This window comes from Phaethon lepturus, unplaced genomic scaffold, assembly GCF_000687285.1.
Source record: "Phaethon lepturus isolate BGI_N335 unplaced genomic scaffold, ASM68728v1 scaffold44759, whole genome shotgun sequence".
Lineage (NCBI taxonomy): Eukaryota > Metazoa > Chordata > Aves > Phaethontiformes > Phaethontidae > Phaethon > Phaethon lepturus.
The window spans coordinates 1-16,505 of record NW_010566439.1 but is presented as its reverse complement, the minus strand read 5'-3'; the positions used below and the strand labels follow the sequence as shown (position 1 = coordinate 16,505).

The 16,505-nt window shown below is 41.5% G+C and overlaps 1 protein-coding gene across 1 annotated transcript; it reads left to right on the top strand.

Annotated features, from left to right (window-relative positions):
• Window positions 1–690: 690 nt before the first annotated feature.
• GPNMB (glycoprotein (transmembrane) nmb) lies at window positions 691–12,255 on the top strand (the record flags this gene model as incomplete). The annotated part of the gene is made up of 9 exons (XM_010295477.1): window positions 691–834; window positions 2,256–2,435; window positions 3,489–3,647; window positions 4,158–4,466; window positions 5,661–5,783; window positions 6,506–6,608; window positions 8,504–8,709; window positions 11,188–11,275; window positions 12,102–12,255. Coding segments are annotated over 9 exons (1,466 nt in total), but the record flags the coding sequence as incomplete, so codon positions are not given.
• Between the last annotated feature and the right edge of the window lie 4,250 nt (window positions 12,256–16,505).

Below are 16,505 nucleotides of genomic sequence, written 5' to 3'. Positions count from 1 at the left end.
GGAGGTGAATCTGCCCCTCTACTCCGCTCTGTTTAGACCCCACCTGGAGTACTGTGTCCAGCTCTGGAGCCCTCAGCGCAGGAAAGACATGGGCCTGTTGGAGAGGATCCAGAGGAGGGCTACAAAAATGATCAGAGGGATGGAACATCTCTCCTATGAAGAAAGGCTGAGAGAGTTGGGGTTGTTCAGCCTGGAGAGGAGAAGGCTCCAGGGAGACCTTATTGCAGCTTTCCAGTACTTAAAGGGGGCTGATAAGAAAGATGGGGACAGACTTTTTAGCAGGGCCTGTTGCAATAGGACAAGGGGCAATGGCTTTAAATGAAAAAAGGGCAGACTTAGACTAGATCTGAGGAAGAAAGGCAATGAATGTGGTGAAACACTGGCACAGGTTGCCCAGAGAGGTGGTAGATGCCCCATCCCTGGAAACATTCAAGGTCGGACTGGACAGGGCTCTGAGCAACCTGCTCTAATTGAAGATGTCCCTGCTCATTGCAGGGGGGCTCGACTAGGTGACCTTTAAAGGTCCCTTCCAACCCTAACTAGTCTATGACTCTATGACTTAGGAGCACAAAACCCCTTGGAAACAGAGGAATCAATAAAGCAATTCTAATGTAAATAGTGCAGAGTTGAAGGTAGCTGCTGCTCTGATGCATCCTTTACTGCAGTGAAGACCAATTTTCTTTTCTGCAGGTGGAAGAGTGACAGCCAAATTGGATACTGATAGCCCAGCACTGGTAGGATCCAATGTGACCTTTGTTGTGACTCTCCAGTTTCCCAAGTGCCAGAAAGAAGATAATGATGGCAACATAATATACGAGAGAAACTGTACTCAGGGTAGGTAATGGCAATCTGCCATACACACATCTGACTATGGTGCTGGTGTGAAAATGTCATTAATTTTTTAAAACAGCAGAGGAGCAACAGCCATGTTGCTTTTAACTGATAACTACACTTGTGTCTAACCTGTGCCACACCAGTTTCTTTCCTCAGAAGATCACTGTGGTATTTTTACTGTTCTGCACCCACTATATATAGTGACCAGGTAATTTAAGATTTTCGTTCACTACAAAATTGTCTTCTCAAAACAGTGATGTTAATTTGGCTTCCTAACAAAATTGTTACTGCTTTTCATTTCAGTCACAAGGTTGCACAGTCACACTGTTTTCTTCCAAATTTCTAAAGCTGACAATTTATAAAATTGAGATTTTTTTCAATTAGAAATTGTAGAACCTATCTTGAAAAACCCCCAAGAAAGAGTAAATCTCATACTCCCACATTTTAAGAATTAAAAACAAACAAGAAAATAAATAATTTAAAAATCAAGAATCTTTTCATCAGAGAATCATCTTTTTTCATCTTGTTTACTGTTACACGGAGCAAAAACCCCATCATCACTCCAATGTTTGAAGCGGCACAACCGAGAGTGAAACAGGCTATTGTACCTTTCCTCCTCTGAATTCATAAATGTTCAACAATTTTTTTTAGTGATCAATTTTCATTTCAAGGCATATCAGCAAATTTTTTGTCAGCCTGAGTTCTACTTTTTGACTGTCTAATGTTTTCTTAACTGATGATATCCATTCTCTACTTAATACCTGTTATGCTGTTTGAGGAAAGAAACTCTCTTTTTATTATTCAACAGGAACTGAAATTCATGTCTAAGTTATTTAAAAGTGCCATAGAAAACTTTTCTGAAAAAAACAGTCACCTCCTCACAGTGCTTCCACAGCTGCTATTTCTACTTAAAATTTTAGATTCTGCTTGCCAAAGGTTCAGGTAGCCCCACTAACTCCAGTGAAACAGTAGCACCCTGTGTGGTCAACAGCAAGTTTTGGACAAGCAATTTTAAATTGTGTCTGGCCCATGAGAGAGTAAAATTTTTTTAAGCTGGGTCCAAGCAGGTCAGTCAGATGATTTGTTGACTGCTCACTGCCACTTCAGATTCTTAAATTTAAGAGCAACCATCATGCTGTATATCTTCAGATCAGTTTGACAGTGCAGCACTCTGGGGAGGTGAAAACTGCCACTGACTGTGTGGTACCGATGTGGTCACAGATGCTGATAAATAAAATAATGCCAAGCCAGAACAATTTGTGTTTACATTAAAAAACAAAGAAAGCACAATGCCAATCTAAAAATACACCCTTAGCCTGTTAAGTGCAATAACTGCTGTAACCTGGGGTGTCTGCCTCCTGTTTCCTGACTTTCTGCACATTTCTCAGTTGACTGGGAACATCTCCTATTTCTACACTTAGATCCTCCAGCTTCCCAGGATCAGCAAGTCTATGTCTACAACTGGACTGAATGGATCGACAGCTGTGGTTGGGAAAACTGCACAAGCAACTACAGCCATAATGTATTCCCAGATGGGAGACCTTTCCCTCATTATCCTGGCTGGAGGAGAAGGAACTTTGTCTACGTGTTTCACACATTTGGTTAGTACTGCAACACATCCCTTGGTTTGGCTGAGGCTGCAGAGCTCATATTCACTCTCTACACTAGCTCATTTCTCGAGTATGTTTTATTAAAAGTCCTTTGAAAAGGATTCCATGCTCTTGAGTGGATATTCTGAATCCATTCCCTGCTTTCCAGAGAGGCCGTCAGCTGCTCGGTCTGGAAATCATGGATTACCAGGAGATTCTCTTTAACTACCCCTGGAAAAAATTAATTTCCTTTCAGTAGTACTCAAGTTCCTTTGCGAGGAAAACAGAGGGTCCAAGCAGGTCAGTCAGATGGTTTGTTGACTGCTCACTGCCACTCCAGATTCTTAAATTTAAGAGAAACCACAGCGCTGTGTATCTTCAGGTCAGTTTGATGGTGCAGCATTTCTTGCCTCTGGAGAGGTGAAAACTGCCACTGACTGCGGTACTGATGTGGTCACAGATGCTGGTTTTCAGTGTTTCTAGCTCCTGAGTATGTAACGGTTGGGCTATTGCTGACATTGGCTACGTACTAAATCTTAGTGTCCTAAGTTAACTTGGTTAAATCGGAATTACCATCAGTATCAGCACGAGTAATAATCATGTCCCACATTTTACACAGAGGTGATACTATTTACCTACCTCAATCAGCTGTTACAAAGACAAATAAGCAAATGTATACAAAGGGCTGTAGGGTATGAAGCAAGAGGTATATCTTCTACATTGAAAGCGTACAAACACAAGATCACTTAAAATGCCTAAGAGGCAACACCATCTACTACATAATCCTAATGACTTAATGTAATGTAATTGCTTTGGAAAGATGTAGGTGCCTTGGCAAATTTTTCTTAGATTAGTGAAATTTGGGACAGTTTTCTGACACCTTCAAAAAACCACAGAAACTTTGTAAAAGTAGTCAGTCCTCCAAAAGCACCTGCCAGATAACTGAAAGACAATTCTAAACTATTCATTTTGATTTAGACAATCAAAAATTCAGAGATATTTCTTCTCTTAAAACAACTTGTAGCTAGGTTGAAGAGGAAAACATAAGTTCATGTTCTGTTTCAGGTCAGTACTACCAAACAACTGGGCGATCTTCAGCAATGTTTTCAGTCAACACAGCAAATATCACTCTTGGCAAACACACAATGGCGGTATCCGTTTACAGGAGAGGGCACTCGGCATACGTTCCAATCGCAAGAGCAAGTGCCATTTATGTTGTAACAGGTGAGCATTCTGGAATAAACTGTAATAAAATACTGGTGTGGTTGGTTGCTTAGGTATTGAAAGAATTCAGCACAAGCATCATCTAGCACGAAAAGAAGACACTGGCCTGAGAAAGGCTTTTAATATGAATGTGGAGTCTCTGGTAAATTGTCTTGAATAGTGTAATTTACCTTTGTATCTAGCTCAGTTGTGACACCTCTACTTTGTAATGAAAAATGATTTACGAGAGGAAATGCAAACTTCCACAGATGCCTGTGATCCCTCCTTTGTTCTCATACTTTTCTGGGTAACTGTTTCCTACTGACATTCACTCCTCAGACCAGTAAATTGAATTGAAGTGGAAACCTACTTAATGATATTAATAGATACTAATAATATAATAATAGATGATATTAAGATATTAATGTCTCACATTCTGACTGTTGCTGTTCAGAGACTTTGGAGCTGTTTGTTGTTTGCAGCTATGTATGCATGCTTTATTTATTTACTTCTTTTTTTTCCCCCCTCCAGACAAAATTCCAATATCTGTGAGTATGTTCCAAAAACATGATCGCAATATCTCAGACTCCATTTTTATCAAAGACTCACCGATCACGTTTGATGTGAAGATCCATGATCCCAGCTACTATCTTAATAATTCTGCCATCTCCTACAAGTGGAACTTTGGAGATGGAAGTGGCTTATTTGTAGCCAGCAGTTCCTCTACCTCTCACACCTATACTCTGCAAGGAAACTTCACTCTGAATTTAACTGTCCAAGCCATTATACCTGTACCTTGCAGGCCAGTTACACCCACTGCACCACTGCCCACCTCAGCAGGTAAGAGTTTATTGAACAGCCAGTGATATTAGGAGCTAGGCTAAAACTCTAAATTCTGACATTTTAAGTTCCATCTTTAGAAGTTTTACTATCATCAATGAAAGAGCTGCAAGGCTCTGCAAACCCTCTATAAATTGGTTTAGAGACAGAATCAATAAGCGTAAACTCTTCTATGATTCTATGGTAGGCATCACTTACACATTTAACACATTACACATCCAGTTCTACCACCACAGTGACAGCATACGGAGGTCTTCAGGTAGAACATGCAGTACATATACATTTGTTTTTATACCCTCTACCACACCAGGTCAAGTGGTAGCCTTGTCTACTCAGGGTCATCTTCTGAGGTAAGATGTAAATTTTAAGTGAGAAAGAGGTATTTCAGAACACTTTTATAGCCAGTTCCTTTCTGGTTTGCACTAACTTCCACCCAAAATTAAATGAGATTGGATTGAACTAGAAGAAACTTACTTATGTTCCAAAATATGGGATTTCCACATGGCATTAACCCAGAATGGCTTTTCCACTTTAAATTTAATGCACTATCATATTTCAGAATAACTTTCATTATATTCAGCATTGGTTTATCATCACAGAGGGTTTTAAGGTTTGCAAAAGGCCTGTAGTTTCAGCCTGGGTACTTAAAATAGTATTACTATTAAATGTAAATGTGGCTATATTTTTCAAATTTCAGAATTTTAATATGTGCTTTTAACAAAAATGTGGAGTGAGAATGAAAAATGAAAGATGTTATTTTCACCACTTCCCCTCTTCATTTTTCCACTCGCTATAATGCAGAGCAGTGGGAAAAGACCTGCTTTTAAAGAGAGCATTTTAAACCTTTTATTGGCCTTGGAATTTCTTCTATAATTGATTTGGGAATTTTAAAGAAGTGTTTAATTATATGAAACCTTGCAGTCTCACTTTTATTTCACAGAGATGGGTGACTAGCAAGGTAGCTTTTAGAGTGAGGCTACCCAGGCCACGCCAGGGTTCTATAGCTGGGCATATGTGTTTTCTTTAAGGCTCATTACCATGATCCCAAACAGATACATGCTTGACTGCACAGCTGCACACCAAAGCCACTAATGACCTATGGAATGAATACAGTTGAAACCTACAGCCATGTTCAGAATACCTCTAAGCAGGACTTGTTCTAAAGCTGCGTATCTATTCTTTCTCCCTCAACAGTAATGACCGGAGCATCTTCTGATTTAGACTCTTTTACCACTGCCGAGTCAATGGAAGATAATCCTGATGGAGGTTGCCATATTTACAGAAATGGATACTACAGAACTGGTATCTCTGTTGTAGGTGAGGACGTGGGCCAACACCTGAAGAGAGGAATAGGATTAATAATGTACAACAATGTACGATAATGTTTATTTAGGCTTCCTTTTATAAAATATGTAAGACCCACAATAGGATCCTTCTCTTGGACCTAGCTGACATTTTTAAAGATTAATATAGAGTCAGCTAAGTGGCTGACTTTGGTTTCTTTATATGTTCAGCCAGGACCTAGCAGCAGAGGTTATGGCCCCTTGGTTTCAGACAGGTGAGGCGGGGGCTTGGTCTGGATGCCTGCTGATGGCTGCCCCCAACCTACATGTGGTGTTTCCAGGCACTTGGGCTGGAAAATGGCTGCTGGGTATGTGCACTGTATCACTACTTTCTATAATCATCAGCTTCTGAACCTGCCACACCTGAAGCATACTGGCCTGGGGGGCTCACATAAGGTTGAATTGACCTTGGCATGCACAGAAGTCATGGGTAGTGGGACAGGGAAGTGATTTAGTAAAATAAATAAGTAAATAATAATAATGGAAAACTAAACCAGAGCATAAAGGAGCAGCCTCACAGGGAAAGCACTGGAAAATTTCTCAGCTTTCAAACCCTTCAAGAGGAGTGCTAAGGGAGGGAGAAGGTTATGGAAAACAAGACCTGAACTGAGCACCAGCCAAACACTTGAGGTTCTGTACACACAGACTTCAGAGCTTGTCATGTGTCCTACCACTGACATCTGTTTCCTCTCCCAGAGGGAATCCTTGAGGTAAATATTATTCAGATGACAACCATCCAGATGACCGAAAGTCAAGCTGAAAACTCACTGGTTGACTTTGTTGTTACCTGCCAAGGGAGGTAAGTGTGTGAATGAAACTGTCAGCCTTCCCTCTTTAAAAATAATTAGCTGCTGGAACACTGTCTGCACTTAGATACAGCTGCATGAACTAAAATTGGGAACTGCAGTGTTTCTATTTCTTGACTGGAACTAAAGATAATGCAAGTCTCATCTGTAAACTATGGCAACAGAAGTTGCTGCCAGGCTCTTAGGGTTCAAAACAAATGTCAAGCCTCAGTAAAAATAAGAGAACTAGATAGTAGGGAGAAACAATTGTGTATTTTCCTTGCCAAGACAAGATTCCAGCATTTACTGTAAAATGGGAAGCAGTCTACTGAAACTGGAAGGAAACCTTTTCTTTTTGGCCATGATTTTTTGACACTTAGCATAGATGGATGAGTCTAAGCAATTTCTTGGATAGGAAAACATTGCACTAATATTCCTAGCTCCTAGAACGGGATTAGAGTCGAGAGGACTGAGAAGTACAAGAATTGTCTTGGTAATGCAACTGGAAAACAATTAACCTCTCTTAAGTTAGTGTTTCCTTTTCCAGCACATGATACTACATATAAGAACCTGTATTCCTTTCTTATGATGTGTATTAAAGGTAATGGACTTTATAAGCTGATTTGAGGCAGGTAATTCTGTGATCACCATATAATGTTAAATCATAGAACCATAGAATGGTTCAGGTTGGAAGGGACCTTCAAAGGTCACCTAGTTGAACCCCCCTGCAGTGAGCAGGGACATCTTCAACTAGACCAGGTTGCTCAGAGCCCCATCCAACCTGACCTCGAATGCTTCCAAAGATGGCGCATCTACCACCTCTCTGGGCAACCTGTGCCAGTGTCTCACCACCCTCATTGTCAAAAGTTTCTTCCTTATGTCTAGTCTAAATCTGCCCTCTTTTAGTTTAAAACCATTACCCCTTGTCCTATTGCAACAGGCCCTGCTAAAAAGTCTGTCCCCATCTTTCTTGTAAGACCCCTTTTAATACTGGAAGGCTGCAATAAGGTCTCCCTGGAGCCTTCTCCTCTCCAGGCTGAACAACCCCAACTCCCTCAGCCTGTCCTCATAGGAGAGGTGTTCCATCACTCTGATCATTTTGGTGGCACTCCTCTGGACCCTCTCCAACAGGCCCATGTCTTTCCTGCGCTGAGGGCTCCAGAGCTGGATGCCAGTACTCCAGGTGGGATCTGGTGAGATCTGAGAGCGGAGTAGAGGGGCAGAATCCCCTCACTTGGCCTACCGGCCATGCTGCTTTGGATGCAGCCCAGGACACAGTTGGCCTTCTGGGCTGCAAGCGCACATTGCCGGCTCATGTCCAGCTTTTCATCCACCAGGACCCCCAAGTCCTTCTTGGCAGGACTGCTCTCAATCCCTTCGTCCCCCCCAACCTGTATTGATACCGGGGGTTGCCCCAACCCAGGTGCAGGACCCTGCACTTGGCCTTGTTGAACCTCATGAGGTTTACATGGGCCCATTCCTCAAGCTTGTCCAGGTGCCTCTGGATGGCATCCTGTTCCTCAGGTGTGTCAACTGCACCATTAGGATGGTGTCATCTGGAAACTTGCTGAGGGTGCACTCAATCCCACTGTCTATGTCATTGATGAAGATATTAAACATGTGCTAGTCCCAATATGGATCACTGAGGGATAATGACATGTAAAACAAGCAGATAATTTTATAGATTGCATATATGCATTTTATACAAAATCCACATGTACATATATATAAAATGTATAGGTATGTATAATATATATATAGTGCATTAATAAAACACTCTTAAATCACTATAGTGCCACTGATTTCAGTAAATAGGCACCAGCATAAAACTGGGGCATCAGTGCAATGCGACTATGAACTGGGCTAACAGGACTCCATAGATGCAATGTGTTCTCTCTTCCCATCCCAGTCTCCCAACAGATGTCTGCACAGTAGTTTCTGACCCCACGTGCCAGGTGTCCAAGAGTGTGGTATGCGACCCCATCATCGTCACTGATGAATGCTTACTCACCATCAGGAGAGCTTTTGAGGAACCTGGAACATACTGCATAAACATCACCTTGGGGGACGACACAAGTCAAGCCCTTGCCAGCGCGCTGATTTCCGTAAATGGAGGTGAGTCCACACAGAGCAGATGTGGTTCGTCTGTGAATAGCTTCTCCCTGTGGTCATTTCCCTGCAGGGGGGAAGAGTACAGGAATTTATATGGGGTTTTTATTATGCCTGGAGGCCTCAGCTGAGACTGCACCAGCTTGTGTGAGAGTCCATGCAAAGATAAAGAGATGATTCTTTACCTACGGGAATTTTAGATGTTAGAACCTGGTTTGATTTATGTTTACGATCCAATGAGTAGAGTAATTATACAAACCTTTCAGTATCACAGAATGTGAACAGTTCTTAAGCCATAATGTATTTTTCCACAGAATAACTCTGTTGGGCAGAAAGGCAGGTGGGGGACATGCCAGCCAGCCTACTCCACACATGGAGAAATAGGAGAAACAGAGAGGAATTCAGCTCTCTTGAGACAGAATCAAAGTCTGCAGCTGAGCTGGCTGCCCCGGGCCCTCTTTGTAGCCCATTGACCTTGACCAGGTTTCTACTTCTACATGAGGATAAGCTGAATCAGGTTCTGGAAAGATCCGTGTAACATTCATTGACTACACAGTCTGCCCAGGGTGACTATTTCAGAACAGGAGGTTTACATTTGGTTGGATGAGTATCAATGTGTCTTGCTCACGGTTATCCAAGCAGTCTTTGACAGAACCAGGTATTAATCTCAGCCTCAGTCAGAAGTCTAAATGACCATGCTGTCTCTCTGCTCCCACTCCATTGCCCTCCTGACCTCCCACTACAATGCCCTAGTGACTCTTCTGAACTCTTTAATTACTATCAGACAAGAAACTGACCCTTTGCGGTCATTGTATTTTGGTACACAGTATTTTTGGCTGGTTTTATTTAATCTAGGTATAAATTTAGCTGTACCAAAATCAGTTCATGATGACTAAGGCACAATGCCTGACCTGTAAGTGCATTCTGACTCCTAAAGATGAAAATAAGCATGCAATAGGATTTTTCAAAACTGTATTCACAGAGGCTAACTTTAGCCCAACAAAGCTGGTCTTCCTAGGTTTCCTCCAGAGGGCAAAGATAAATTGTACTTTGGGGCTTCCACTATAATCAAAGCAGAATTAGGATCTAAGAGAGGTTGCTGCTTTGAGTCACCTTCTGGAGAAGCCCATCTAACGTTTGCAAACATTTCTCATGTGCCACAATTTTCCACTCATTTCAAGAGAAGGAAAGTATTTATGAATTTCTGAAAAACCCGTAATTTGGTGCCTGAGTATTCGGTGCCTAAACATCTGGCCCTTGAAATTTGGCAGGACTGTGCCTGGGTTATGTAGACATTGCACAAAACATCCGCTCTTAACTTGCTTAAATTGCTGTTGAATGGGTTGCAGTCCTATGATTGAGACCTATCCATGTAGGTCTGTGTTGCTTTGCAAACTAGTCCAAGGAACTTATTAATAAAATACAGTAAATCCTTCCAGTCTCAGCAAAAATACTGTGTAAAGTAGGAATGAGGTCAAGCCTTCAAAAAAAATTGTATCAACAAACTGAGAAATATATGAGGCACATGTACCAAGAAAACGTACAGGTAAACCCTGATTTGATATCTTGATTTTCATAGACAGCCGTTATAAACTAATAACTGGAAAGGTAAGCCAACACACACCTCTACGTTACTTCATTGTATAAACACTTGTTAATATGAGAACCAAGAATGTGTCTCACAGTCGGTAAACTCAATAAAGTTTATAACTCAATAAAGCCTGTGGAGTGGAAAATTAAGATATTTAACACAAATTTAAAAATACTTACAATGATTTGGCTTCTTCCAGCAGATACAATGGAATTAGGAGTAGATGTGAGGGAAATGGTTGATGGCAAACCAGAAGGTATAGTTCAATGACAGGCAGAGCCAAAAGTTAAGTTCCCAGAATGAGTACATAAAAAAAGCAGAGCCCTCAGCTCTTGGATAAGGCAAACAAGCCTAAGTTCATCAAGCTCTCAGCCCCACTCTGCCATTTTAGCATATGGGACTGCAACAAACAATAACATTTAAGAAACTCCTTTTTTATCCTCTTCCCCCTGTGCCATCATCCCTAAGAGAAAGCTGAAGCTCGTTCTAACATTAGAGCTTATAAAGAGACCGCATCTCTCATACTCTCACTGTAAACGTTTCCCTGGCATAGCAATTGGCAAGGACAAAATTAGCCTCACCTCGTGGGGTGCCAGCAAGACCTTCTGTTCCCTTCCATGCCAGAAGGGCACCCATGTGTCTCAGGAGCATGGCTGCTCTAAGAAAACTGGCAAAGCCCAACTCATGTTCTGGTGGAACTGAGAATTAAACCCATTAGGACATGAAAGCTCCACCTCCAGCCAAAGTCATTGACCTCCAATGCTTAGCATTTTAGAAGTATTAAGTGTACTTCAATCTGTACAGCAATCAACTAAAAATGACGTTTTCTTTAGAAATTTATCTCAATGTGAAAACAAAGCTAACCTTTAATCAAACTACTTTCTGAACTCTAGGATCATCACCAGGAACAACAGAAGGTGTCTTCATCTTCCTTGGTTTGTTGGCAGTGTTTGCCGCCATTGGGGCTTTTGTCCTTTACAAGTAAGTTGCTAGTTTCTAGGATTAAAAACAGTTCAAGGAACCGTCAAAAATATTAGTTTAAATTAACAAAACCAACAACTTAAATTTGCATCAGCTATATTTTTGTTTCTTTTTATTGTTGTTCACAAATATTCTGGCAACTATTCAAGAAAATGAGATTACTGGCTTAAGCCACAAAACCATCAGAAAATACGCAAATGTTAAAGACTTTCATAGAAAATTACATTCTGTGCTCACAAGCACAATAGTAATACTAGAAGGCCTGGAAACTGCGCATAAGCAGTAAGCAAACTCAAACTTCATGATGTGATTTATATGTGCAGTAAAACCTAACAAACAGAAGTTAATTTAGCTCTAAAACTCTTACAAGAAGTGTTTGCAAATGATTGACAGATCAAGAATTAATCATCAAAATTCTTCATTAAATAATTGACAAATAAAGTCTTGGGGAAAAAGGTCCTGGGCATGCATAAAATAGGTAACAGAAGCACATGTTACTGCATTATTAGCTTGGATGTTTCTCATGAAACTTTAAGACTGCACCAAGACTCCTGAAGTCAAGAATATGCTCACCCTTCACAGTCAGCAGTGAGAAAGAAACACCTCCACAGAGCAACAGTACTCCAGTAAGCAACGGAGCCTTCTCATTAACCAGGCTTTAGTCACCACCTATGGCTGTTAACCATTAGATGGGATTGAAGAGGGAAAGGGGAGGGAGAATATATGTTATGAATACGTGATTCATTCTCTTATTCACTGGTCACATGCTAAATGTAGACTTTCATTTAAATGTCTTTCAGCGACTAACTGTGCACATTCCTTGCAGGAGATATAAGCAATACAAGCCTATCGAGAGAAGCGCAGGACAAGCAGAGAACCAGGAGGGACTAACTGCTTACTTCAGCAATTTCAAAGCAATTTTCTTCCCTAGTAGCACTGAGAGAAACCCTCTGCTGAAAAGCAAACCAGGCATTGTTTAAACCTTTAGTCTAACACTATTGGATTACGTACAGGACTCATATCTGAACTGTTCTTTGATGGGGTTTTCTTGTTGTTATGAAAAAACAGTGTTAAGGGGAAAGCACATATAGATGGGATGGTAACTTTTGGGGGCTTGGTGCAATTAGAAATATTAAAATAGTCCTTTGTAGAAAACAATGAGGTAGTTTTGAGCAACTGCTGTTCTTGCTTGTGATCTAGGATACACTCTTCTGAATAACTAACACCCCACTCTCCTTTATCTGTGTTTCCTTACTTCTAGGTTAACTACTTGCAAAACTAATCAGGTCCATAATCTGGGGGGGAGGTTAATTTAAAGAAAAAAACCCAAAAAAACCCTTGTAAATATTTAGTCTTAAATAGACAGTCCAGTATAGCTGGACTTAGCAGGATTCATTATCAACATTCATGTTGATAACTGCCTTAGCAGGATTCATGCCTTTGCTAGAAAGACAGACACAGGAGGCAGGCACGTGTTATGTCTGTGGAATGAAACGTGCCATGGCTTATTCCCAGGCATTGGCACTAAACCGCTGACAGTGTTACCCTGTTCCAGAGGTCCTAGCACAGTCTTGCCCCAGGCAGGCTAGCTCCCCACCAAGCAAACCCCAGATTCTGGGAACCACCAGAGGCAGTTTGGCAGCAGCCACCCTGTTTTGCACGGTTCAATAGCATGACTCATTACATGCCAGTTGCCCTCAGGGCCAGAAAACAGGGCTGGACACATTTACTTTCCTACTGGACATGGCTACCAGTGCATGAGTCTCACTAGAAACTAGACCACAGACACCTGAGCAACAAGATGAGGCCCATCTGCTTGGCTCTCCCTGTTGAAACTTTTACTCCAAGTCCCATGTAAAATTCTTAGAGGCAATTGCTGATGCTGTCTTTGTCTCCTTTGCTCCCGTTGGTCTTGAGACACTGGACTGGCACCAACTGCTTCCCAGAGGGCAGATACATGCTCCATGTACAAGGGTCAGCAGAACGACAGTTCTGTCAGGAAGGGGTAGCATTCAACTCCCTTTTCCCCTTCTCTTTTCATTCCTCTCTCTCCTGCTGTAAAGATATATTAATTTCTTCTTCTCCTCCATCCCTCTGCCTTTGACCACTTAAATAAATGAAAACCCCAATATAAATAAAGCACTATGCTCCAGTTTCTGCTTTTGCATGATGCACGTTAGAAAGTGTAAACATCTGCAAAATCAACGTGCCTTCACTTGTTCACTCTAGCTGCAAGTCTGTGTTAAGAAAACTCATGTTGAGGGCTTTCGCAAGTGATCTGGTCATTCTAGCCATACATGCTCATCATCCTGCATCATGGCATTTCACAGTGTCAGACCAGAAGCAAACTGCTGAAGGCAGGATTACTGGATGACGAGAAAAGGAAAGCATCTTATTTGTAGAAGGGAAAAGCTTTCTAAAAAGGTTCACTGAGATGAGAAAACAGACCAAAAATGCTTTAAATAGTTCTCTTTCCGTAAGAGCCTTACTGTTAATATTAAAGGTTATAATCAAAATGAAATTAACTTTCAATGGGGGACTGGGCAAATTACCTTACACAATACTTTTCTAAACACTGTATTCTTTGAAGATCCGTATTTCAGTATAATTAGCTTATTTCCTGTGTCTTGGAACATCTCTGATACATATTGTTCTCAGTTCCTGAGGTGATATATAAGCATAAACATATTTTCCTGCTATCTTGGCAGATCTGTCAAATGCTCGTTATTCATAATCTGAATCTAGTCTTCACTACCAGTTCCGCAGTGTGGATGGACACCTTCAAGTGTCTTAAGGATATAAAAAAATGCAAATTCCAACATAGATTAGTTCTTTAGTTCCAAAATTGAACAGCCTCTTCTTTTGTTTCCAGGTTCTCCAATTATTTTAATTCTTTTGTGGCCATTTCAGTCATCGTATTAAAGGTACCATACTTGCCATTGTTCCATCTTCCTCATATGTAACATCCTATTTTCTAACCATAGCTGGGCATCTAAAACTATTCTCTGACTTAAACAGAAAACATATTTCCTGCAAAAATTACTGCCTGAACATTATGTCTTCTGTTATCAGTCAGACTGCTGGCAGGAAGGACCACAAATTCGTATTTGTTGCTCTAGCTTGAGGCAGGACAGGGGTTTAGTGGAAAGCTTAAGATGACCTGTAATGCAGCATGAAGAAATTTAATCTATCAATCACAGCTATAATGCTTGGGATCAGTGATGATGCAGGCTACCACTGACCTAGGCTCTATGCAGAAAGCATCTTGTTTCAGCAAAACACTACCTGTTAGGAGCTCAGAGACATCTTAAGCTTTTGCATAGAAAACAGCTTCCAGGCACTTTAAGAACTTTTTTATTCTTTAACCAAAATATACAGAATAGCTTGCGCTATCTTCCTTCAAATATGTCAGAATATTAAATTTTTATAATTTGATTTTGCCTTTTCAGCTGTAACTTCCATTTCATACATCTTTACTTCTATGCAAATGGATTCTAACTGCTGCATTGACAAATAAACCATCTAATGATTTTAAAGAGTACATTTCCTTTGTCTCAGAAAGAGATTCTGTCAGATAAGCGACTTGATGAGTTGCCTAATTACCAATCAAAACAGTATCTACCTCCAGAAAACACAACTGGATTTGCCTTAGTATTAGTTCACTTACGCACATCTGGTACTACCATTGGTTATCTAGCTGTTTTTGCAGTCTCCCTTCAAGTGTACTCAGAGCAATGGCACCATGAACTTGAGAAGTGAGGAGACTTTCTTGACAGCCAGACAACAGCTGAGGAACCCAATTTCAGAACAGACCAGGATACAAATGAACTTTGTGTCCTTCAAAGGCAAGAACAGCTGACAAACAACAGATTTGTGAATGTCAGCAAATGTTACAAAACAGGTTTCAGGCATCCCCTTTAGAGATATAACATCAAAGAATGACATCAAACATAAATGTACATCATCTTTAGAAAGAACATCTTTTCAAACAAGTCATTGAGAGACATGGAAACACTATTTAGGTAACTAAGTTTGTTAAAAATTACTTCAAAAAATTAAGTATTATTTCAAACTGCTTGTTTTGTCCCTCCCCCCTTTTCTTCTTGAACACTTTCTATAGCAGACAATTAAGAGTCTCATCAGATGTAGCATTTTTTTCTTACCAAAAGCATTTCTAAGCTGAAACTAAGGCTAAAAAACCCAGCCCCTGACAGAATTGTAGAAGAATCAATCTAAACTTTGCAAGAGACATCCAGACACTGTGGCCTATTAGTGTAACTGACCACCTCCAGCCTTGTACAGCATAGTAAAATTTCCTTTAAAGCTAAAGCTTTTATCACTACAGTTCTTTATAATTCACAAGATTATACCTTTTAAGTCTTAATACCATTGTTTTACCATCATACTCAGGGAGGGAGGGAAAAACAGTCTGAACAGTAAGTCTTTTATTTCACTGACAGTGTAAATGCCAACATCTCCAGGGGAAGGGGGTGGAGGGAAACACATTTCACCCACAGTAAATAGAAATGCTCAAACTTGCCTAGGTCATAGCTTTTTAACTCGTGACAGCATTCTCCATAGCAAAACAAACACAGTGAGACTGTTACCCTGGGCCCATTAACACTGTGTGGGAATTACACAAATGTAAAATACACTTTCCCAAGAAAAATGTATTAGCTTCAAACCTTAACCAGCTTCTTAGCCCAAACCATGTACTTTAAAAGGGGGTACAAGGCTTGAACTGGGATACGTGTTGAAGGTTTATACGGCAGTGCCCACGTTTTGGGTCTGCTCCTTTCCAGCTCCCAACAACGCTCGTTACTGCTGTCCAGGCCCCGTCCCTTCACCCCCGATCCCCTCCTTTTACCACCTCGTGGCTCAGACACCCCTCAGAAAACACTGACGAGCATCGTAAAACGGGGACGGAGAAGGCGAGGCCGAACCACTGCGCGCCCCGACGTTCCCATCTATGCATACCGGGACTCCCCGGGGCTGGGCCGTGCGGGGACGGAATTTCGGGGGCTGGGCGGTGCGGGGACGGAATATGACGGCCCCAGCGGCCGCTCCTCGGAGAGGAACCGCTCCTCAGAGAGCGCCCTTTCGCCATGGGGCTCCCCAGGGCAGAGCACACAGCCGCCCAGCCATCGGCGCGGCACACCCACAGCCCGGCCTCCGGCGGAGGAGCGAGGACAGCCCGCCTGCAGTCTCCGCCTCAGCCCGCCACCGCCTC